Raw genomic sequence first — 23,392 nt, 5'->3', positions numbered from 1 at the left:
GTTGGGTCCCTTCTGTTTCTTACTTAAATTGACTCCACATCAGTGCCCAATAGGCTGCTAGAGCTCTTGTCATTTTTATTAGAGTAATTTATTAACTTACGCTGCCTTTTCCTTGCGTGTCAAGGCGATTTGCAGGCCTGCAATAAAAGCAGCTAAAAACAGCTTTTTAAAAAAAAAAAGTGCAATAGCTGGCGATAGGTTTAAGAGCGATACACAGTGAATACCCAAGGAAGAGATCTCTTCATCCAGATGGAAAAGCTTGTTGAAACAAAAATTGTCTTCAGTTGTTTCTGGAAAGATACCCGTGGGTGCCTGTCGTATCTCAGCAGCAATGCAGTTGCACAGACTGCCCTGCTTTGTGTTCCTATGGAGAGGGCATCTGATATTTTGGAGACTTGAAGGGGAAACTCTGCTGCAGAAGACAGTGACGTACGCACTGCATACGTGTGTGTGTGTAGCTATTTAAAAGGCTGCCTTCTCAAATAAGACAGAGTTATTTTGATTTATATCCCTCACCGAACCCAAAAGCTCAAAGTGAAAAATACAAAAGAAGCTCAGCAAAACAAAGATGCTGGCAATGCTTTCTCACAAGTAAGTCCCACCATGTTCAGTGGGGCTTACACCCAGGCAGAGGTGTACCTAGGGGGTTGCTGAAACCGGCCCCCTCTGGGGGTGCACAAAAATACCTGTTTCTAGTGTTGTGACACTGCTGTCACTGCAAGATCAAACATGGGAGAATATCATTCTCACATCGCGGCACAAAGGTGTGTGGATCTTTTTGCCCTTCCTCCTCACTTCTCCCTCCCTCTGGACGCTTTGAGTACTTGGGTTGCGTAAAGTGTGATTCCTGATGTGGCTACTGCACTAAAGGGATTCCCCCCCCCCCCCCGGAGTAAGTGCCAATGCATCTCCTTGCCAAGGGTGTACAGAACCCTAGATATGCCTCTGCTTCTGGGTCGGTGTATATAGGAGGAAAGGTTACATAGCTGGGGTATATCTTTCTCCCCATCTGTCTATTGGCACTCAAGGCAAAAGTAGACATTATATTGTTTGTTGGTTATATTTATTAGTCACTTGAAGGTCCCCAAGCAACTTACAATAAAGAAAAATACATACTAATACATAATACCATGGTGGGAAAGGGGGATCATATAATACATTATTATTTTGTATAAAATACTGTAACACTAATGGGAAAACAAAAACAACACACCAGCCGTATAAATAGCAAGAAACAACATTAACAGTGTTCAAGTAGCAAACAAAGCAATACTCCCACCCAATAATTAGCAAATAAAATCTCAGACCATAGCAATTAGCCTGTTTTTGTACAATTAATTTTCAGCACAGGATCCTGATCTAGATCTTGGGAAGCTTTTAAAAGTCTGTGGTCCTAACCTGGATCCTAACCTCCATGCTGGCAAATGTGTGTAAAAAGACTCTGGATTTGAAGGACACAGCTACACATCACTGTTGTGTAGTTCAGAATGTCATTCGAGGAAATGAAACTGGCAGGAGAGTCTGGACAGGCATGAAAGAACCACTTCATACATCACCCAGCTCATTTCTCAAGTTCACGGCCACCATAATGCGGTGACGGCCACTAATTTAGATATCTTTAAAAGGCAGATTAGTAAATTTAGTAGAGAATAAGGCTATCCCTTGCTGCTATTCATGAGGGCTACCTACTACCTCCAATGTTTGCATTGAGGTTTTCTCACAACTGCTTTGAGATTTATTTATTTTTACAATCAAGTGGTATATAACTTGTATGGGATGAATGGTATCAGAAGGAACATGCCCATGATTACTGGGGAAGATGAGGAGAGTGCCCTTGCCTTCATGTCCTTCTTGAACAGGATGCTCAGAGTGGTCTGTGGTCTGATCCAATCCAAGCATATTCAGTCCTAAATAACAACAATACGGCTTTTGAGCATGGACAGAGAGACACTTTCCCATTGAGGAAGCACAGGCTGTGCACACACACACACACACACACACACACACACCTCTACACTTGCACTGCTGGTTTGGGAAGTAGTGTACACACCATGTTATCCACAGTCCACATCTATCCTGTAGTTTCTTGTGAAATACTGTTTTGATGCATTCCCCAGCAAACCAGCTCTGAGTCAAATGGAGAAAAAGAGCAATCCAGCTTTGTTTTAAGCTAGTAATGCGTTCGCAGTGGCAGGCAACCTCACTTTCTATCCAAATCTGCAAGCAGGGTCGAAACCCCACATTTTACCTAATGAGGCTGAATGGTTTTCCACCAGTTTTTTCTTTATACACTTAGATCCCCATTTGATCCAGATAGGGAAAGGCTGTAGCCCACAGCACATGCTTCACATGCTAAAGATGCATCTCTTAAACCCTGAAGAGCAGCTGCCAATCAGCTTCCATAGCAGCATGCTAGATGGACCCAGAGGTCTGGTTTGGGACAAGACAGATCCCTATGCCGCTGATGCTGCATTCTGAATAAGCTGCTGGGCTTAGAACCCAAATACAACTCCTAAACCAGCATGGTGCAGTGGTTGGACTAGAACTTTGGGAGACCAGGGTTCGAATCCCCACCAGCCAGGAAGCTCACTGGGTTGTCGTGAGGATGAAATGGGGAGATGGGGATGAAATGGGGAGACCCGCACCTTAAGGTTCTTGGAGAGGTGTGATATAAATGCAACAAACAATGCACACCCATTCTCCCTGCTGCCTGCACGAAAGTTACAATGCCTAAAGCTTGGTTTTGCCAGAGTCAAAATTTATGTCTCTGTGTTTAGTTTGTATGTTTATGTACCGGTATGTATGTTTAGTTTGTACAGTATGTTTTTTTTGTATCTAAGTTGAGAGGTGTATGTATCTATGTATAATAAGTTTTAGTGTTCTGGTTTGTGTTTGTAAGTATTGCCTTTATCAATAAAAGCTAAAAAAAAATATAGAGTAGGAAGGCAGCCTCCCTGCCTATCCGGCCCAGGAGCCGGGCAGAGACCCAAGCTGGCGCGCTCCTGCTCCTCCTTCCCCGCCCCTTAAAACTTGCTTTTCTTTAAACGCCCTCCTAATGATGACTGCGGGGGGGGGGGCGTGGAGGAGGCAGCAAGCAAAAGCCGAGAGGGCAGGCGGACTTGGCGGGAAGCTACACCCACTTTCCCCCAGCGCCGGCTTCTCCCTTTCCTGTTGTTCCCGCAGCGAGCCTCTTCCCCCCGTCTGATCCAGGCGGCGAAGGAGGAGCAGGAGCGGCCGACCGGCCAGCCAGAGAGCGCGCCAGCTTGGGACTCTGCCCGGCTCCTGGGCCGGATAGGCAGGGAGGGATGCGAGACTCTTCCGGGGGAGGCGGAGCCCGGCCGCCTTCCTGCTTCCTGCCCCGCTCGGCAGGCAGCGTCTCTCTCGGCTGCTGCCTGCGCTGGGAGAAAGGAGACTTCTCCGAAAGAAGGAAGCGCCAAGAGACCCAGACGCTCCTGCTGCGCTCAGGCAGGGGGATCCTCCGGAGCCAAGCCGGATCCGCGACCAGCTCCCCCCAAAAAAGCCTCCGGTCTGCAGGGAACCCCAAAAGGTAAGTAGAAAAAAGAGGGGGCGCAGGGGTCAGGATCCCCCCCAACTCTCCGTCCCACCCTCCCTCCGGCACCCCCAGCCACCCAAGCAGGAGTCCGACGGCGGGAGCACCCCGCTGCAACACCCTCGCCGCCCTGCTGGACACTTGGTGCCCAGGCCGCCTTGCCAAAGGGGCGCAGCAGACGCTTCAGCCCGGGCTGAACACCCCCGACACTGCATTCCCGAGGTCCCAGCACCCCGAGGGGGGGGAGAAGGGCTCGCTCACCCTCCACCACCCGCAGCAGCAGAGACAGGAGAGAGAGGCACAGACCCGATGGGCTTCCCTAATACGACGCACCTCCTAGGATCTCTTGGGTCAGGGAGCGGGGGTGGGAGAGAGAGAGCCACCCCAAGGCACCCCCCCAAAAAGCTGCTAGGAAAGGTCGTAGGAAAGCTGCAGATTAGAAGGCACTCTGAGGCACAGGGGGTCCCAGACACAGCTAAGGGGGAGGATTTAGTGGGGCTGCCCCTCCCCAAAGTCCCAAGCTACCTCAAGGATCTCATCAGAAAAGAAGGGGAAACAGCGGTGAAGCCCAGGTCTCTGCTGCTGAGAGTGGATGTATCGCCCATAAGGTGATTTCAGCAGGGGCTTGGCCACCCCTCAAGCTGGACTCACCTGTGGGAAGCAGGCTTTACCTCAGAGGTTAATCTTTCTTTGGAGGGCAAGGACTGGCTGACGGACCAGCATGACGGAATAGCAGGGCCTCCTAGAGAAAAAACTCTTCTGCCCGGCAACAGCAGTTGTTGGGCTTCCATGAAGTCTGCACCCAACAGGACCCTCAGGCTACTGACATTCTTGGGTGGGTGGGGGCGGCTTGCGAGCGTCTCAAGGGCCTGGGCGTCCTCTTATCTCAGGCCACTGGATTCTGGACACAGTTCAAAGCAGATAAACGAGTTCCACAAGGCACCCAGGGGCGTCTTCTTCCCAGTTCCAGTCTCCCAAGGAGCCCTCCAGCATCTCATCACAATCCAGGCCATCAAACACATCCCCGTCTCTGAGAGGGTGGGGTCTTCCCAGCCTTCTTCAGGGTCCCAAAGCAGACTAGAGACACATGGTCCATCCTGAATCTCCCAAGTTCCACGTGGAGATTTTGCACAGCATCCTGGCGAGCCTCAGGAAGGGTGACTTCCTCACCTCTGTCAACCTGACAGAACCATACCTCTACACTTCCATCAGGCAGGATCACTGTGGCAACGACTAGTTCTAGTTCCAGGCTCTGCCTTTTGGTAGCACACAGAAGATGCTCTCAGGGCAGTCAGGACCAGAGCCCATAGTGCACCACACTCTTGTGGTCCATCAAACCCTCCTGACGGGTCAAGAAGTTCTCCAAGGGCTCTCTGGCTAAGAAGATGCATTTCCCTAGCTTTGTTGTTGTTTAGTCGTTTAGTCGTGTCCGACTCTTCATGACCCCATGGACCAGAGCACGCCAGGCGCTCCTGTCTTCCACGACATTCCCTAGCTTACACATCGGCCAATCTCCATTTCCCACAGGCCTCAGTTACACACTCAGTGAGGCAGGGGGCCACAGCCTCCAGAGCTTCCTGGGAGATGGCACCTCTAGAGGAGATCTGTAGGGTAGCTTTCTCCTCGGTCCAGCACTACCTTTGCATCAGAAGGCACCATTGGGTAATGTGTCCTGCAAGAGAGTTCAGCACTCCCAGGGAGACACAGTGCAGGTTGTTGGAGAACAGGGACCCACCCAGAGATGCACTGATTTTCAGCATCCCAGGCCAACATTGGCTCCCAGTACATTTCCGAGCACAATTCAAAGTGTTGGTGCTGACCTTTAAAGCCCTAAACGGCCTCGACCCAGTATACCTGAAGGAGCATCTCTACCCCCATCGTTCAGCCCAGACACTGAGGTTCAGCTCCCAGAGTCTCCTGGCGGTTCTTCCATTGCGAGAAGTTTCAGGGAACCAGGCAGGGGTAGTGGCCCCCACCTTGTGGAACACCCTCCCGTCAGATGTCAAGGAAATAAAGAATTACAGTCGTACCTTGGTTCTTGAATGCCTTGGTACACATATGTTTTGGCTCCCGATCGCCACAAACCCGTAAGTGTTCTGGTTTGTGAATGTTCTTTGGAAGCTGAAGCTCCTGCAGCCAATCAGAAGTCGTGCCTTGGCCTTTGAACGTTTTTGGAAGTCAAACGGGCCTCCAGAACACATTCTGTTTGAGAACCACGGTACGACTGTATGTGACTTTTAGAAGACATCTGAAGGCAGCCCCGTACAGGGACGTTTTAATGTTTGATATTTTACTGTGTTTTAAATATTTTGCTGGAAGCTGCTGGAAGAGTGGGTGGGGCACCCCAGTCAGATGGGTGGCATATAAATAGTGTTGTTGTTGTTGACATATAAATAGTGTTGTTGTTGTTGTTGTTGACGACATATAAATAGTGTTGTTATTGTTCTCAGGCCTCCTCCTTCTTGATCAGAGAAATTGAGATTCTTGATTTACCATGAATTTCTGTTTTTCTCTACTGGAGGAGGCCATTACCTCTCTTCCCCCCCTCGATTTGTTCACAGTAGGCAAACAGCCAATGACAGAACAGACATTGCAGATTCCCGGAACGTGGGTCTTCCCACTTTGGCAAGCTGACGACTAGGGATCCAAGGAGGGAGGCTCTGCCTTCCATGGAAGAGCCTCTGATCCCTGCCTATCTGGCACCTGCAGCCGAGCAAATCCCCAACCAACTGGCCTCCACCACTCAAGAAGAACAGAAATTCACGGTAAGTGAAGAATTTCCGTACCTCTAAACTCCAAGCCACCCAGCCTGACTATCAGCAAGAAACAAATGACAAAAGGAGGGGATGGGGGGTTCTGCTAGGGAGGGGCCAAACTGAATGGAGAAGAGCCTCTCTAGTCCTCCTGCAGCAGTAACTAGCAGCACTGTATTTCGGGGCAGGAAGGCACAGTCCAAGCTTGTCCACTGCTGTATCCAGTTCTGCGCAATGCATTTCCCAGGCTTCATTTGAAGCTAGGAATTGTAGCAAGATTCCAGTCAGAGGCTACCTGGCAGTAAATAATAAAGACAAGATAACCTCTGAGTATGGGCAAAGTGTGTGTGTTGAAACCCGAGTGCTCAATCCGCAAATAGGTCTTTCCTGAATCAAACCAAGGAGCTTGGAGGCTGGCTGCGACCACTCACCTTTTGTTTCGCAGGCACACCTAAGGCCTTGCCAGGAGCAGTGAAAGCACCATTTCGGCAGCCGCTGTGTCCTCTTCACTTCAAGTCTCTTCAGAATCCCTCAGGAAATGTCCGGCAGAGAGTGAAGATGAATAAGTAGCCATCTCCGTTGGCTCCGCTGGGATATTTCCGCCCATGTCCAGCAGCATACAATAGATTTTGAGCACTCCCGTGTTTTGACTCGGCTGTTTCTGGGCTCCACTCAGCCTTCAGGGAACCCGAAGCAGCAACAGCACCAGCCAGGATGGAAGGTACACAGAAATACGCCTCCGCTCTGAATGGCAGGCAGGGAGAGAGGGCGGGAAGATGGGAAGCCACGCCCCTCATGGCTTCACCCTAGAATGGAGCTCTGGGTTGCGTAACATGGGGAGGGGGAGTCATAGGTCACAGTTAGAGTTAGGGTGCTTGGGTTAAGAGTCAAGGGTTAGAAGGTCAGCAGTGTCATGTCAGAGTTCACAGGGCATTGGGGACTTAACAAGTCCTGGGTTCAAGTTAACTTCAGTTCTGTATCCATATATCTATTTTTCTGCTCTTCCTAAGAACCTCAGCAGGTGAAGGATGTGGGTGCCCCTCCAGGCCTGAACCTCCCCCGAGATCCAGACCCCCAAAAGACCATCCAGATACTGCAAGCCCAGCTGTCGGCTGCGTTGGCCGAAGTGGAGACCGTCCGAGCTGTGGCTGCCGTGAGCGAAGGCACGAAACATGAGGCCGTGGACGCTGTCCGGCGCCGGTGCCAGGAGGAAGTGGCTTCCCTGCAGGCCATCTTGAAAGGTGAAGGGCCTCAAGGGCTGGGCGCAGCAGGGAAGGAACAGCAGGGACCTTCATTTGTTCTTATTTATTTTTTTCTAACCTGCCCTCATTCTGAGCAGATTTCAGAACAGGGTACAATAATGAGAAATATAATGTGTATATAATAAAAAGGCAGCAGGTTTTCAAACCTTCCTCCCAGGAACCAAACATAAGAAATGTCCTACTGGATCAAGTCAGGGGTCCATGCATCCCAGCATCCAGTTCTCACGGTGGCTGACCAGTTGCCTGTGGGAAAACCAGAAGCAGGACACTGGCACTGCAGCCATTCTCACTTAGGCTTTCCAGCAACTGGCATTCAAAGGCCTTGGGCAGTGGAGGCGAGTGGCCATGAATTGCCACGAATTTGCTGAATCCTCACTGCCTTTTGTAGAATCAATTCCGTAGGGCTGGAGCCAATGTTAGCCCTACTCAGAGTAGACCTATGGAAACTAATGAACCTAAGTTAGTTGGGCCCATTAACTTTGATGGGCCTGCTTTGAGTATGAGCATCAGGTACAGCCCATAGGTTAACTCTGCGCCATGTGGAGAAGTACTTTCTATTATTATTTATTTTTATTATTTATTAGTTTTATATATACCTCCCTTCATTCTCAAATCTCAGGGTGGTTCAACAGAATAAAATACAGGATTAAAAACAAGTAGATAAGTAAAACAAAGCAGTTCTCGTATAATATACCAGCATCTGGGATTCCTGGCTTGCCTGCTGAGACGCCTGCTTGCTTTCTACAGACACCATCTCCAGCTACGAGGCTCGTCTCTCGGCTTTGGAGCGCGACGGCCGGGAGAATACCTGGAGCCGCTTGCTGCCAAGGCCCAACCCCCTGGACTCGCTGGAGAAGCAGATGGAAAAGGTACGTGGTGGCCAGACAGGGCTTAACCTGAGGGTAGAGGAAGAAGGCTCCGAATGTTTCCTTTCTCTCTCCCCGCACAGGCGCAAGAGGACACTCTGCGGCTCCGGGCGATCGTTCTCCCCATGGAGCAGGAAATTGCCGAGCTGAAAGCGAAGCTGGCGCGTGCCGAGGGCCTGGTTCAAGAGCTGCAGGGTGAGCAAGTGAGTTGGATAAGGGGAGTGGCAAGGGGGCCACAGAGGAACAGGAAGGAGGCAGAACGGGAGGGGGCTTCAAAGCAGCTCAGAATAGGGTGAGGATGCTGTTTGGGAAACAGCTGAGTAAAGAGGGGAAAGGGCAGTGCTCTCCTGAGGGTGATTCCTTGCTTCAGAATAAGTTGAACGTGGCACTGGCAGTCTACATCACTAGCAATCTGCATCTGCAGGTGTTTCCCTCAGCCAGTGCAAATTAGCACACAAGCTGAGCAATGGCAGGGCAAACTCGCTCTTCCTGGCTGGCTACAAGTCTGGGAAAGTCAAGGTGTGAGTCATGAATGGAAACTAGAAATGCCAACTAGAAATCCTCTGATTCAATTAAGGCAACAGTTGTTCCCTCCTTAAGCTTCCCGGTTTCCTGGCTGTTAGAATTTGGTCTTTTCAGAACCCACACTGGGCAGCCTGTCTCTGGGAAGGCCTCCTTGCTCATTCCTTTTCCTTTTCCTTCAGCGTTCTTTATGTAGCTCCTCTGAATCCCTCCTCGCTGACTCTGAGGCCGTGCCCTCCGATGCCCCTGGAGACGACCCTGGCACTTTGGCAGAAGGAGGAGGAGTGGCGGAGAAATTTGCCCGCAGCCTGGACAGCGTTTCCATCGCCTCTTTCTCGTCATTGGCACCGAGTCCGGGGCCTGCCGTTCGGCGCAGGCGTCCCCCTAGCCCAGAGACGGCCTCCATCGCTTCCTCCACGGGGACCCTGGTGCCCGAGACCATCTACTTACCGCCGGCCGGGTACCAGCTGGTGCCGGACTCGGAGTGGACGCAGCTCCACACACAGGTGCATAGGCAGGGCAGAGTGGTGGTCAGCCCCAGAGGGGTCAGCAGGGCTGTTGAGGACTTGCAGCAAGGCCCTCTCAGTCGCAGTGCCACACCTGTTGAATTCCCCCCTGAGGGAATCCCCCTCCTGGCTCTGTTCCTGCTGTCTTTCTGCCAAGTACAGTGGTACCTTGGGTTACATGCGCTTCAGGTTATATACGCTTCAGGTTACAGACTCTGCTAACCCAGAAATAGTGCTTCAGGTTAAGAACTTTGCTTCAGGATGAGAACAGAAATAGTGCTCCGGCGGCACGGAAGCAGCAGGAGGCCCCATTAGCTAAAGTGGTGCTTCAGGTTAAGAACGGTTTCAGGTTAAGAACGGACGTCCGGAATGAATTAAGTACTTAACCCGAGGTACCACTGTAGTAAGAGCAAGGCCCACTGCGTCCGGCCTTTGTCTGGATTCCATCCTCGCTAATGGCTTTGAGGACTTTGCTCTGCTTTCCTTGTTTCAGTTTTGTTTTAAGGTGGATTTTTAGCTGCCTTGGTGGGCCTTCCGAAGTCAGAAAGGAAGTTAATTTTTTGTCATCGGGCTTATGAATCCCATGGCAAGCCTCTACTAAATAGAGGGCTCCTCTGTTGTGTTGTGATCCTAGAGGGAGATGTGGGGATGGTGGAGAAGGGAGGAGGAGGTGTGCCGGAGTTCCCCCTGCACTCATTTTGTCCCCGACTTCTTCAATTCAGGTGCGGCAACAGTGCGAAGCTCTGGAAGAGGGGGCACGGGAAAAGGCCGGACTGCAGGAGGCGCTGAGGCGCAGCAATGAGGAATGCAGTAAGCAGGTGTGTGGGGAGGGGGGGAGCCCTGCCCTCGGGGCCTGAAGCCAAACCCACCTCTGTTAGCCCCCCTTCTTTCTGCTGCTACTTTGGTGTTAGATTTCAGTCATGCTCTTCCTCTAAGGTTCCCAATTAGCTAAGTGCTGGGGACCCCGTTTTTCAAAAGCCGAGCCATGGACCTCCTACTTTTGAAAATGGCGATATCTCTGTGGTAGTTTTTGTTATGTGAATGGTGCTGCCATAGGCACCAACTCTAAGGCGTCTAGACCCTTTGGACACCCCCCCCCCAATTGGACCACATGGAACCACCTCAGCCTCCTCCTCTGCACAGGTAAGGGCACAGGTAAGGTGCTTGATCACCCACCCACCTTTCCCGTGGGTCCCCTCCTTCCTCTCCCCTTCTCCCCTCCAGTGTCTTGCGAGCCCTCCACCGCAGAGCGGACTTGGCCACTGCCTGCTGGAGTCAGGGTGGAGAGAGGAGGAGGCAGTGGGTGGGGTGGGCCTGCCATTGTCCCCCAGGGAGCCGCCAGCTCATCTGGCCATGTAGCACCACCTCCCATACCCAGAGCCTGGCTGCCTAGGCCTCAGAAGCACCAGGTGAAGGAGGAAGGTGGTGGGGCATCCATCAGGCCAGGGGGTCTCACCCTGGACTGCACTCACTTGGTTCTGGCCTCCCTCCATTTGTCCTTCCGGCAAGGGCCAGGCCTGTGCCCCCCCACCAATTCCCCCCCCCAACTGGTGCCCCCAGATGCCATGGACCCACTGGGGTCCGCCAGCCACCAATTGTGAACCCTTAGCTTCCACCAGGAGCTCTGGGTGATGTGCAAGATTATCTCCTTTCCCCCCTTCCACCCCATTTAATCCTCCCTACAACCCTGTGAGGTAGGCTCGATGAAGAGGTAGGGACTGACCCGTGATTCATGGCTGAGTGGGGAGTTGAACTTGGGTCTCCCTAGTCCTAGCCGAACACCTTAATCACAACACTGCGTCAGCTCTAGGAGAAAACTGCAACTTCCCCTTCCACTTCCTCTCTCTCTTTCTGATCAGGTCCAGGTTCTGCTGACTCAGGTGCAGACTTCAGAGCGCCTCCTCCAAGGCCTCCAGGCTACAGTGAGCGAAACCCAGCGCCAAACTCAGGAACAAATGGTATGGGGGGGGGCTTCTGGGGGACAGCATTGGTGGGGAGCCCCTGTCGGGGGGGGGGGGCAAGGCTGGCCGGGGCAGGCTCTGATTTCAAGTGGCAAGCTTGGGGTGTGCATGGGATTCTGGTTTAGGAAGGCCCTGGGTGTTGACCAAGGACTGGTTCTTAATGTTGCAGCCCCTCTGTGGCCACTGGGGGGAGGGAATAATAATAATAATAATAATATTTTTTTATTTATACCCCACCCTTCCCGGTTTAGAAAACCGGGCTCAGTGCAGCTAACAACAAATTTAAAACACTTAATTGTAGAAGCAGCATAAAATACAGTATAAAAACATGAATAACAATAAAGTTCAAAGATCAGAAATCAATTTGGGGAAAATCCATCTAATAAGTATTAGATAGTCACCAGGGCTAGCTGGCTGAATTAGTCCTGCTTCGGCCAGCGAGGAGGCCAGGGGAGAATTAGCTGTGGGGTCTCAGAGCTCAAGCGCTATTGTGAAAAAACCCTCTTAATGCAGCACACTGGCCCAAATGCAGCCAGCTTCTCTGTGCCAGCACTGCAGCACACGATGGGTGACTGCGGGCCTTGGGTGTGGGGGAAGAAACTGCACATTGCGCTGCTTTTATAGGCAATGTGTGGGGTTTGGAACACCGCTGACCGCTGGCTTTGCAGTATCCGCATGCCAGCAGTGTGCAATGCTGGCAGGAAGGCTGTCCAAATGCAGATGGACTGCCGCACAGGATGAAGGGCTTGTGATTTCTTCACTTTTTTATATTTACATCCTGCGTTTTGGCCGAGAACGTAGAAAGTTGCCGCATATTGAGCCTGTGATGTATATATAAATTAAAATTGATGATATGATACTGCTTTATTGGTCCTTTGCTGTCTTCTTGTATATTTCTAAGAGATTTTTCAGTATTAAGTGGTTTAGAAAAATAAGTAAATAAACAACAACAAGAAGAAATAAAGCCACACTGCGCCTGGTGCTACAAGGGCTTCTCTGAGTCATTCCTCTCATGTGCAGCGGGGAGGTGTGCACCTTTTAAATCGTTCCTCTGGAAACCCAGGCCCAAGTTGAAGTTGTTCCTTTTCCTTCTGCCCCCTTCCTTCCGCTAGGCTGACCTGGCTGCTTCCCACAAGCGCCTGAGCTACGAAGTGCAGCGCCTCAGTGCTGAGAACGAAGGGCTGCGGGGGGCCAGTTCCCAGGATTCCCGCCCAGAGGAATCTGATGAGAGCAGGAGCTTGCCTAGCACTGTCCCGGTAATTCTGACCCGCCTCTTCCTTGTATTGGGCTGCGGACTTGGGATACTGGCGTGGGATGGCTGGAAACGGCAGCATTGTACATATTATATATGGCGGGTTTCTCCCTTCTCCTGCCTCCCTAGGAGCTGCAGGCCTTGGTGCGCCAGCTGAGGCAAGAGTCTGCCTCTCAGCTCCGGGCTGCTGAGCACCAGGCTGAGCGCCTACGAATCGAGATTGTGTCCCTGAGGGAGCGGCTGGACCAGGAGACGGCATCTCGGTCAGGACTGCAGGGGGCGCTGGAGAGAGAGCAAGAAGAACGAGGTGAGAGGGGGGAGGAGGAGGAGGAAGGTGGGCCAAGAACGAGGTGAGGGAGGGGGTCTCCTGGGATTAGCATCTGTTGGCTTTCTAGGAATCTGAAATCACTTTGTAGTGTTGTGGATGCGATTAATGATTCTCTCTTTATTTTTGTCCTCTCTTCCCTTGTGGCTTCTGGCTGGCAGAGCTTTTGCAGGGTGAGTTCTTAGGGTGTGTGTGTGTGTGTGTGTGTGTATCATATGTGAGTGTGTGTTTGTGTGCACACATTTCCACAGCTGAAGGCTTCGACACAGTGGTCACCAACTGACTTTCTTCTCCTTTTCAATCCCCAGCCTCCCTGAACAGTATCCGGACTGAGATGGAGAGGATGCAGCAGGGTCAGGAAGAGATTAGCAGAGCCCGGGGATGTGTGAGTCTTTGTGCTTCTTTTCTCTCTTGCCGCCCAGAGATAATTGCCAATAAACATTTCACTTCCACAAACCATACGCGTTACCTTGAATCCCCCCCACCCTCTGGATGGAGGATATGGAGGATATAGATTTGAGGGGGAGGGAGGGAGGATCATGGTAGAATAGAAACTGCAAGGTCCTACTTAAGTTAAGGAAGAGGGGAGTAGCATCCTCCTTGGAGATCCATGAGATCTGCACCTCCAAAGGCCGTCCTGTAAGTGTCCGTGGGTGATAAGGTCCCTTGCCTACTTGTCTACACAGGAGAGATGCAGTGGGCAAACTCTTTTTGGTGAGCAGCCACACCTGTTCCCTTTGACACTTCCTTTCTCTGCTAACATGACACTCTTGTCTCTCCTGATCTTTCAGTAATGACTTTTTCGTACACTGCAATTATCGGTTGTTGTCAGGGTCGAGTTTAATCTACCATTGGCACTGAGCAGGCAGAATTCAGCACTCTGAGAATCTCACCTTTCAAGTTTTGGAAGAAAAACCCCTGTTTAGGCCTTAAGCATAATAAAGAAATGCTAGCAAGGACCTGTGCAGTGTCTGGTGAGATCTTGGGAGTCCAAGGAAGGAGGACTGAGCCCTGAGCTCTTTGTCCTTCCTTGCATTGCCTCAGTCCGAAGGTGGAAATCCTGTGTTCCTCACTCAACTGGGAGGTGCCCATGTTTCTAATTACAGTACAGTTGTACCTTGCATCCCAAATGCCAAACGCCTTGGTTCTCGCATGTTTTGGCTCCTGAACGCCACAAACCCGGAAGTGAGTGTTCTGGTTTGCCAATGTTCTTTGGAACCCGAATGTTTGGCGCAGCTTCCGTGGCTTCCGATTGGCTGCAGCCAATCAGAAGCCGCGCTCTGGAAGTTGAACGGACTTCCGGAACAGATTCCGTTCGACTTCCAAGGTACAACTGTAATAAGTGTCAATTAAGCACACACATTTGGGTTGTGGTAGAAGCATACAATACAAATGTTTGTGATAGTCATTTTGGCACCTGCTTTTCTTTCCAGAGGTGTATGAGGCTGTTTCTGGTGATGTCAGACTCTGGCAGAGGCTGGGAGAAAGAGAGGAAACCTCTGTGGGCTTATTCTCTTTCCTTTTTATTCTGCAGGTGCAATCTGATGCTCCCTCTCTGGGAGAAGCCAGCGGCCTTCAAGATAGAAGGTCAGAGCCTTAGAAGGAGGATAGGGGAGGTCACCTCTGCCCTTCCTCACCTTCTTGGCACAATGGGAACCTCAGGGAAACCTGCCAGGCACCAAAGGGGTCATCTCTGTCCTCCGGAGCTCTTCCAGGTCTCCTCTACATGGGCAGGAGAGCAAGAACTCCGGAGGGAGGATGGCTGGAACCTCCCATTCTTACTCCCCTTCCCACTGAATGACACTGGAGCTTCCAGAACACAATAAAGGAAATTTTTTTACCTTCCTCCATCTGTGTGTCTCCTTTCTTTGGGTAGCTGAGCGGACTGTAATGGTGGGTGGTAGCAGTAGCACTAATCTTCATTTTGCTTGAGAGGAAGCCTCCAAAAGGGATCACAGGAATCGATTTTCTGCTTTCCACCTTTGAGCATAGAGACACAGCCTAAAAGTGGGCCATTGTAACATAATTTGTATTCATTTTCATCTTTAAACTGTTGTGTAACATAAGTATTGCAGATAGGAAATGGTGTATAGTAGGGGAGGTTTCTTTCTTTTTGCCATAAGTTCATTGTAGTGTTTTCTATGTGAAAAAGAAAGTTGCTTGGCAGAGAAGAGGTTGGATGTCTGTGTTAAGATTCCTGCATAAGCTCTTTGTCACTATGGAGAGGTGACGATAGAGAGATATATATAGAGTGGTGCCAGTCTTGTGACCACTGAGAATCCACAACCAGTCCAGAGCCCATAGACTCAGCCCAGAGTTCCTATAGGGAGTACTCAAGAGCACTGGCCGAAATGGCTCAGTTGGGGGAGCATTAGACTGAAGGTAAAATGGAAAGCGTAATGCAGGTGGTCAACAAAAGAGTTTTATAGACTGTCTCAAGGCAAATCTTAAGAAATGTAGTATAAACACTGACAACTGGGAAACACTGGCCTGCGAGCACTCCAGTTGGAGAACAACCTTTACCAAAGGTGTCATGGGCTTTGAAGACACTCGAACTTGAGATGCAAGGGAGAAGCGTGCTAAGAGGAAGACATGCTTGGCAAATCCACACCGTGATCAACTCCCACCCGGAAACCAATGTGCCCACTGTGAAAGGACGTGTGGGTCCAGAATTGGCCTCCACAGTCACTTACAGACTCATTGTTAAAACCGTGTCAATGGAAGACAATCTTACTTGGCTATGAGTGATCACCAAAGAAAGAAGAAGGTAGTACTCAAGAGTAGTCCCATTGACATTAATGAATACTGCATGGCAAAGTTAAGTTCTTTGCTTTCAGTGGCTTTGCTCTGAGTAGAACTTAGCTGAATACCACCCAAAGTAGTAGCAACCTGGCTAGTAACTAACCCAAGTACACGTAACTGACACAATTTCCACCCTGTTTATTCCTGGGCGCTCTTCCTCCTCCTGTGCTCTTCGAAGTTTTGTTTTAGGCTGCAAGTTCCTCCGGGAAGAACCTGTTTATCCTCTTGCATTCTATTCAGTGAAAAGAGCCATGCGCATGGATACTGAGAGTTATCAAGCCGACAGGTGATAAAACACGCAGTGTGGTTGTAAATGCCACTTTGCTTATTTGCAGACATTCTAGTGCTTTCTGAATGGTTTGCATTTCTTGCCTTTCATTTCCTCCTGCCCTAGCTGGGCACAATTCCCACGAGGCCACTCACTTCTGCATTTGTCCCGCAGTTGATGTTTACGCCTCAGGTTTCTGATGGAAGAGGGATTTAGTCTACGGGAGGGTGGATCAGGCTGCAGGATCAACACTGTGGTTTTGTTATGTTTTTTTTTCCAGGCAAAAGAAAGGCAAGAAGTTTATGCCACAATAAATTGGTTCGTTTTTAAGGTGTCACAAGACTCTATTTGTTTATGGACATGGAAGGCTCCTTTATCTCCCAACGTCTTTTTGCCTGACTTCCAGGCTGCGGGTATCATTAAGTTTTCACATATTATTTTTACATTTTACAAGACATAAGACCTTAGTTAAAAAGAACAGGAATCGTTATCTTTGTTATTAGTGTCTTTCGGTGGATGGGGGCTCAGGAGAAGTAGAATTCTGCAAAGTTCTGGTTTTCTCCGTTGTTTCCTCTAGGCAGCTGCCTCTTCAGCTTTGCAGGCGAAGGAAGGCAACCCCCCCCCCCAAAATAAACCAAAAGTATCCCGGAAGTCAACCTCCCACACTGAGAGAATGCAATTGTTAACTCTGCACTAACTCTATAGAGCATTCGTCGCCCGCGGCCGACGTTTCTCCACAGTTAGCGGAAGTTCTCCCTCTCCCTGCTTCTTCTCTACCCTTTCCTATCTCTAGGCAGATAGGAGAGGGGCGGGTGGGTGTGATATTACTTCCGGGAGGAGCTAAGATGGCGAGCAGCGCGCTGGTGGTGGCGCGAGGAGGGCTCGGCGGCCGGGTTGCCGGTTGGTTAAAGGGCCGCGGGGGGCGGGGGGGGGGAGAAGGCAGGGAGGTGGTGGGTGGCGGCGTGTCGGCTGGCGGAAAAGGGAGAGCGAAGAGGCAAGAAGCCTCTCCTTGAAGAACTCGTGCAGGAGAGACCCGTGACCTTTTGTGCTTGGCGGGCTGCTACTCGGTTCATTACGGCCTTTGCCTTAATGCCGGTCTTGGGGTCTGAGGCAGCGGCGGAGCAGCCCATCACGTCGAAGCGGGGGGAGGCGGCGTGTGGCAGGAGGAGGGCCCGGCCCTTCCTTCCCCCTGAGTGTGTGAGGCCGGCCCCTCGGTGCATCCCTCCAGGCTTCTTCCGCGGATGCTGTCTCTGCTGCTCCTCCCCCCCGCGGCAAAGAGGCGGTTTCTCCCGGCCCCGGCGAGGTGGTTCCGCCCCTTCGCCCGCCCGAGGGGAGCTCTGATTCTCAGCACGTGCCAATCAATGGTTTAGCGTCAGGGATGAGCAGGGAGGTAGCAAAGCGTGCGGGTAGCAAACCGTTCAAGGTGGTTGAAACAAAAGAGATGGTGAGCCTCTCCAATCTGAGCGGAAAAGGGCAATAAAAGAAATAGTATGGTGCAATGGTTAGAGTTTTGTTCTGTGGCCTGATGAGAGACCAGGGTTTGAATCCCCACTGGGCCACATAGCTCACTGGGTGACTTTGGGCCTGTCACTGTCTCTCAGCCTAACCTACCTTACAGGATCATTGTGAAGATAAAATTGGGACTAGGTACACCAATTTTAGCTCCTTAGAAGAGAAGGTGGTATATCAGTGCAGCAAATTAATACATATGGTGAGTGTAAGCAAGTGTAAAGTGATGCACAATAGGGCAATAAATAAACCTGGATTTCACATATACACACGTATTCATTGTGTTGTATGAGCAAGGTTGTTTCACGGAATATAGAGATCCTGCCCCCTGCCGTACAAGTCAGCATATCGGATGCTGTTATTCATGTTTATTTTAAAAGTGCTTAAGTTCACATAAAATTACTTTTTTGCAGCTGTTGTCTCTTGAAGTTTATGGGCATAGGCAGAAGAAGGAAAATTGGGAGACAGGGACATCAGGATTGCAAAGATAATGTATTTGTTATAAAGTGCTGTCTTACGAAAGTGAGCACCCATTTTGCTTGTGTTTTGCAGGCCTCCGTGGCTGCCTGCCTCGTTATCTGCAAGGTTTTATAGCTACGGTAAGAATTCTGGGCAGTGGTGGGCAAATTGTTTTGATTTCTTGCAAGCCACCCAGAGTGGCTGGGGCAACCCAGTCAGATGGATGATGATGAGGAGGAGGATGATTGCTGTGATATTATAGGCAGAGAGGGCTAAAATTCTCATACTCTTCTTCTGCAGCCGTCCTTGACCTGCCCAGCCTTCCATGGGCATACATTCCTTGTTCGAAGTTTTGCAGTTGAAGCAAAGAAAGTATTTGTACGAGACAAACCGCACGTCAATGTTGGAACAATTGGGCATGTGGACCACGGGAAAACTACATTAACGGCAGCCATCACCAAAAGTGAGTGTTAGGGGTGGGGGAATGGTTATTATTATGGAAGATGAGATAGGTAGGGTGAGAACAGGCCTAGACCTGATCAAAACAGCTAGTTGAAGGAAAGTCAGCTGGCAGCCAGGGAGCCAAATCAAGCCAGCAAGGGCTGACCACCCAGCCTCCAAAATAGACTCCATCCCAAAACTGCGCATCATTGTGATACACCTCACCTGCTTTCTCTTGAACTGAGATGCAGGCAAAGGCAATGTGAACAGCGATACCTGTGCTTTAGTTGCTCATTTCAGATGCTCACTCCCTTGCACATGTCAGGGTGTTGCTCACTCCCTTGCACATGTCAGGGTGTGAGAAAATGGGCACCTTTGGTGTCCAAAGGAAGGGGCCAAACCTCAGTTGCTGTTCAGACTAGAGAAGGGAGTTCAAGAGCCCTTTAGCTCTGCCTGCTGACCTGTTCCCATACCAGCTAAGACACCAATAGTCCTTGCGGGCCTTTCAGATTTGATCAGTTGAAAACATTGCTTCTTTTCCCCCTTCTTCAAAAAATGCTACTGAGTAAGACACTAGATCAATCTTTTTTGGGGAGAAACTCAAGAACCTTGTTTACCCCTTCTGCTGTTATTTCCAGTTTTGGCAGATACTGGAAGCGCCAAGTTCAAGAAATATGAAGAAATTGATAATGCACCCGAAGAGAAGGCACGTGGGATCACCATCAATGCCTCCCATGTTGAATATTCAACAGCTAACCGCCATTATGCCCACACAGACTGCCCTGGGCATGCCGATTATGTTAAGGTATGTGTGAGGAACTGGGAATCCATGAAAGCCCTGAACACACTCATGATCCTCATCCAGAATTCCTGTTGATGGCACATGCCATTAAAAAAAAAAAAGAATTCTTGGAGGATTTCCAAGATCTAGAAAACTTCCAAGCCATATCAAACATAGGAGCCTGGTTTTTCAAAGTAGTTCACGTTTTGGAGATACCACAGCCTGACATGTTTCCCATGTCTTCTTTGTAGAACATGATCACAGGAACAGCGCCACTAGATGGCTGCATCCTCGTCGTAGCTGCAACAGATGGACAGATGCCACAGACAAGGGAGCATCTTTTGCTTGCCAAACAGGTGAGTCTGTGGTCTTGGAATGGAATAGGGTAGAGATGGTTTGGGTGACCTAGTACATACTTCTGAGAATATGATGGGTGCTTCTGTCAAGCAGGGCTGGAAGTCTTGAGAAGGGAGCAATGTACATGTGGGTCACCCTGTTTTCTTCCCTACCACTTCAGATAGGAGTGAAGCATGTTGTAGTGTACATCAACAAAGCTGATGCAGTCGATGATGCAGAGATGTTGGAGCTGGTAGAGCTGGAGATCCGCGAGCTGCTCACAGAATTTGGCTACAATGGGGAAGAAACGCCTGTTATCTCAGGCTCCGCTCTGTGCGCCTTGGAGGTCAGTGGTGCACACACACATTTTGTCTTGAGTGTCATTCCTTAGCAGGAATTCTTCCATTGCTTAATCATTTATATCACCACCTTCCATTCCTGTTCCTTGCAGCACCGAAATCCAGAGCTGGGCTTGAACTCCATCATGAAACTGCTGGATGCAGTGGATACACACATTCCTGTGCCACAGCGGGAGCTTGATAAACCCTTCCTGCTTCCAATAGAGCATGTTCACTCCATACCAGGTACTAAGCTTCATAGGTTGCCCCCATTTGCTTTAAGGGAGGTGAAGCTAGGGAGGATCCTGTAGGGCTGTCTGGCTGTCCTGTATAGCTTCATTTGACTGCTTTATTCCAGGCCGAGGCACAGTGGTAACTGGTACCCTTGAGCGTGGCATTATCAAGAAAGGAGATGATTGCGAATTTGTAGGGCACAACCGGGACTTGCGCTCAGTGGTAACCGGTAAGTCCTTTAGATTTTCTGCCAGACTCTTCAACTTCCTGGTCTCCCCCTGCCTTCCACGTTTGGTAGAACAGGGATAAAACACCTTATGTGAAAATGGCAGTCATGGCAAAGGACAGTTATGGTTGGGTGGGGGAACTCCCCAGAAAGTTTGCCAATGGTAATGGCACTCCTTTTGACTTCAGGTATTGAGATGTTCCACAAACAATTGGAACGGGCAGAGGCTGGTGATAATTTGGGCGCTTTGGTGCGGGGGCTGAAGAGAGAGGATATACGGCGGGGGATGGTTATGTGCAAGCCCGGCTCCATCAAGCCGCACCAGAAGGTCGAGGCTCAGGTAAGCAGGCAGGACAGATTTGCAAATAGTTTATAAGACCTAACCTAAGGAACCTCCTCACCCACTATATCCCTGCCTGGTAACCGCGCTCCTCATACGGGGCCCTGCTGAGAGTACTGCATAGCTCAGAGGTGCACTTAACCTGCCCTAGGAACTGGGCTTTTAGTTTTACAGCTACATGAATTGGGAATCAATTAACCACCAAAATCAGGCAGGCACCTGGCAGGGTGTTTAGGCGCTTAATGAAAGTCATTTTTTGTTCAGGAAGGCTTTCCCTGAGGATGTAATCCAGTCATTTATGGAAGTTCAGTGTTGTCTAATGGAAGTGGGTTTCTTTTGTTTGCATGAATGTTTTTGTTTTTAGCAAGTTGATGTTATTGCTTTTAAAGATGGTGTTTGATTCTGTTTTTATCATGACCACTGCTTCAGTGGCTTCATGCTATGAAGCAGTCTATAAATTTGTGTAATTATGATGGGACACTTTTACATTCCGTAAAATAATGGAGGTTTAATTCGGAGCTCACATTGATCGTCCAGACAAGGCAAACAAGTCACTTCTCCTTCCCAGGTTTACATCCTGAGCAAAGAAGAAGGTGGTCGTCACAAGCCCTTTGTTTCTAACTACACACCTGTTATGTTTTCTCTGACCTGGGACATGGCCTGCCGTGTAGAATTGCCTGCATCAAAGGTTTGTCTGACACTTCCTGCCCCCTCCCCCCTTTCCAGCAGCCTCTTGCTTCCTATAAGCATTGCTGAAGCGACTTATAGAATCCACATTAGAGAATAGCTCTTGATCTGCTTTGCTTCTGATGCTTATAACTGAAAACTGGTACAACTACTGCATATCTTACAGGTCTTATTCCCTCTTCCTTAGGAAATGGTGATGCCAGGTGAAGACACCTCCATTATTTTGACATTGCGGCAGCCCATGGTTTTGGAAGAGGGGCAGAGATTCACGCTACGGGATGGACACAAAACCATTGGCACTGGAGTTGTCACAAAAACACTGTCAGTAACTGCAGAAGATAAGGCGAAGTGGGAAACTTAGGTATATCCCTCATAAGGATGCAGGCCACTGAACATGTAGAACACATGAAACCAGGAGTTAAGCGCATTGCAGAAAGAGCGGGGATATATGTTGAAAGCTTCACAAGCTATGAGCGGTTTCTTGGAATAAAGCCCCTTGCTGCTGAAATTATACCCTTACTAAAGTAAGTGGTTAGCCTTATCACCTTGGCTGAGGCGAGAAAAGCCTAATGTATTCTGTTCATTTCAAGGGTGGGTGGGGAGGGCAAGTTGGTTAAATAAAAGAATGGAAAGCTAATATTGAGTGCTATTCTGTTAAGTGGTGTAATTTTTTCATGATATCCTTTGAGACACTGTTGTACTACTAAAACAAATTTAATATTAGGTAAAACTAATCTTATTGTACTGGTGGAGACTCTTGAGAGTGCCATGGACTGCAAGATCAAACCTATCCATTCTTAAGGAAATCAACCCTGAGTGCTCACTGGAAAGACAGATCCTCAAGCTGAGGCTCCAATACTCTGGCCACCTCATGAGAAGAGAAGATGATGGAGGGCACAAGAAGAAGGGGACAGAGGACGAGATGGTTGGACAGTGTGCTCGACAGGAGTGCCTGGCATGCTCTGGTCCATGGGGTCACTAAGAGTCGGACATGACTAAACAACAAAAAAATCTTATGTGTAGTTAATGGGTACAGGTGTCTGCTTGCAGGGGAACCGGTACTTGTTAGTTGATCTCAGATAGTTAAGAATTTGGAGCCGGGATACAGTATCAAGCCCAGAAATGTCTATTGAGCAACCCACAGGTGGCTGCACAGCTTGAATCCACAGACAGGCTTCCTGTTTCTTGTGCCCTCAGGCATAGGCCTTATTTGTGTGAACTCCTTTAAATAACGCATGGATCCTAAAGCAGAAGCGGCTCTGTACATCTTGCACTCCAGCAAGTGTGGGCAGCATTACTAGGCAGGGGTGGCTTAAGTGCATCTCTACAGATTATACAACACTACCTAGCTCAAATACATTTTCAAATTTAGTAATATTAGTAAAAAGTAGATATATTCCCCCACATATGAAATGTACTTACTCTCCCCCTACCAGCCCTTTTTGAATATTGAAGAGGACTAAATCATCCTTGTGATACGAAAATTATTACCACTGCATACCCTTTGATTTCCTGCATACCCTTTGATTTCCTGCAGTGATAGTAAGATGAGGTGGAAAACATGCCATTCTCTCCTTCACAAACATGCATATCCTTACTAGAGAAATCTTCAGCCCCAAAAGGGAAACAGAAATCCAGCTCTTAAAAAAATGGATAGGAGAGTAACTATTTGGAGTAACAACCTTAAGAACAGTACATGCATACTGCGATTTGTCTTTCTAGATAGAGCTCACTGAAAGCAGCAGGGCGGGATAGTGAACTGCTGCACTATCAAACTCTTTTCCACCCCACTTCTACAGCAGCCTTTAAAGATTTCAAGATGCATTGACTGCTTTCACGTTTATATGTAGTGTTTTGCCTACAGCATAAACCATTAATTGGACACCACTAGATTTATACAGAGGTAAGCAAGGTGGTAACAAGAGAAGAAATCGCTAGATTTTTATTTCATTTGTCCAAATCAGTGTATATCTT

At 49.5% G+C, this 23,392-nt stretch overlaps 2 protein-coding genes across 6 annotated transcripts; both read left to right on the top strand.

The window, feature by feature from the left end:
• The first annotated feature begins 3,287 nt into the window (after positions 1-3,287).
• RABEP2 (rabaptin, RAB GTPase binding effector protein 2) lies at positions 3,288-14,842 on the top strand. Of its 5 annotated transcripts, none has more exons than XM_083411451.1 (14): positions 3,288-3,547; positions 6,115-6,315; positions 6,749-7,024; positions 7,314-7,544; positions 8,313-8,434; positions 8,515-8,634; positions 9,136-9,459; positions 10,182-10,277; positions 11,319-11,417; positions 12,533-12,676; positions 12,802-12,979; positions 13,159-13,170; positions 13,306-13,382; positions 14,532-14,842. In XM_083411451.1, exons 3-14 carry the CDS (start codon positions 7,018-7,020, stop codon positions 14,595-14,597), a joined length of 1,476 nt encoding a protein of 491 aa, XP_083267577.1. In that variant the 5' UTR covers positions 3,288-3,547; positions 6,115-6,315; positions 6,749-7,017; the 3' UTR covers positions 14,598-14,842. The 5 variants fall into 5 exon arrangements, with proteins under 5 accessions (XP_083267577.1, XP_083267576.1, XP_083267579.1 ...); XM_083411450.1 differs by having other exon boundaries at positions 6,112-6,315; XM_083411453.1 differs by lacking the exon at positions 13,159-13,170.
• Positions 14,843-16,863: 2,021 nt separating this feature from the next.
• TUFM (Tu translation elongation factor, mitochondrial) lies at positions 16,864-22,055 on the top strand. Its single transcript, XM_083411458.1, has 11 exons — positions 16,864-16,967; positions 18,129-18,175; positions 18,336-18,498; positions 19,115-19,281; positions 19,509-19,613; positions 19,775-19,939; positions 20,045-20,177; positions 20,290-20,394; positions 20,580-20,731; positions 21,300-21,419; positions 21,606-22,055. The coding sequence occupies exons 1-11, from the start codon at positions 16,913-16,915 to the stop codon at positions 21,777-21,779; spliced, it is 1,386 nt and encodes a 461-aa protein (XP_083267584.1). The 5' UTR covers positions 16,864-16,912; the 3' UTR covers positions 21,780-22,055.
• Positions 22,056-23,392: the final 1,337 nt, after the last annotated feature.

The sequence above is a fragment of the Podarcis tiliguerta genome (genome assembly GCF_965153285.1).
Source record: "Podarcis tiliguerta genome assembly, chromosome: 13".
NCBI classification, from domain to species: Eukaryota; Metazoa; Chordata; class Lepidosauria; order Squamata; family Lacertidae; genus Podarcis; species Podarcis tiliguerta.
The sequence above is the reverse complement of the archived record's forward strand: the minus strand, read 5'-3'. Positions and strand labels throughout refer to the sequence as shown.

What these genes read in the sequence shown, in the direction of transcription:
- RABEP2 (XM_083411451.1), top strand. An exon ending in ATGAGGAATGCAGTAAGCAG is followed by an intron (nt 10,278 to 11,318) that starts GTGTGTGGGGAG and finishes CTTTCTGATCAG; the next exon opens with GTCCAGGTTCTGCTGACTCA. An exon ending in TTAGCAGAGCCCGGGGATGT is followed by an intron (nt 13,383 to 14,531) that starts GTGAGTCTTTGT and finishes TTTATTCTGCAG; the next exon opens with GTGCAATCTGATGCTCCCTC.
- TUFM (XM_083411458.1), top strand. Translation starts at nt 16,913, where the DNA reads ATGGCGAGCAGCGCGCTGGTGGTGGCGCGAGGAGGGCTCGGCGGCCGG. An exon ending in GGCATGCCGATTATGTTAAG is followed by an intron (nt 19,282 to 19,508) that starts GTATGTGTGAGG and finishes TCTTCTTTGTAG; the next exon opens with AACATGATCACAGGAACAGC. An exon ending in ATCTTTTGCTTGCCAAACAG is followed by an intron (nt 19,614 to 19,774) that starts GTGAGTCTGTGG and finishes CTACCACTTCAG; the next exon opens with ATAGGAGTGAAGCATGTTGT.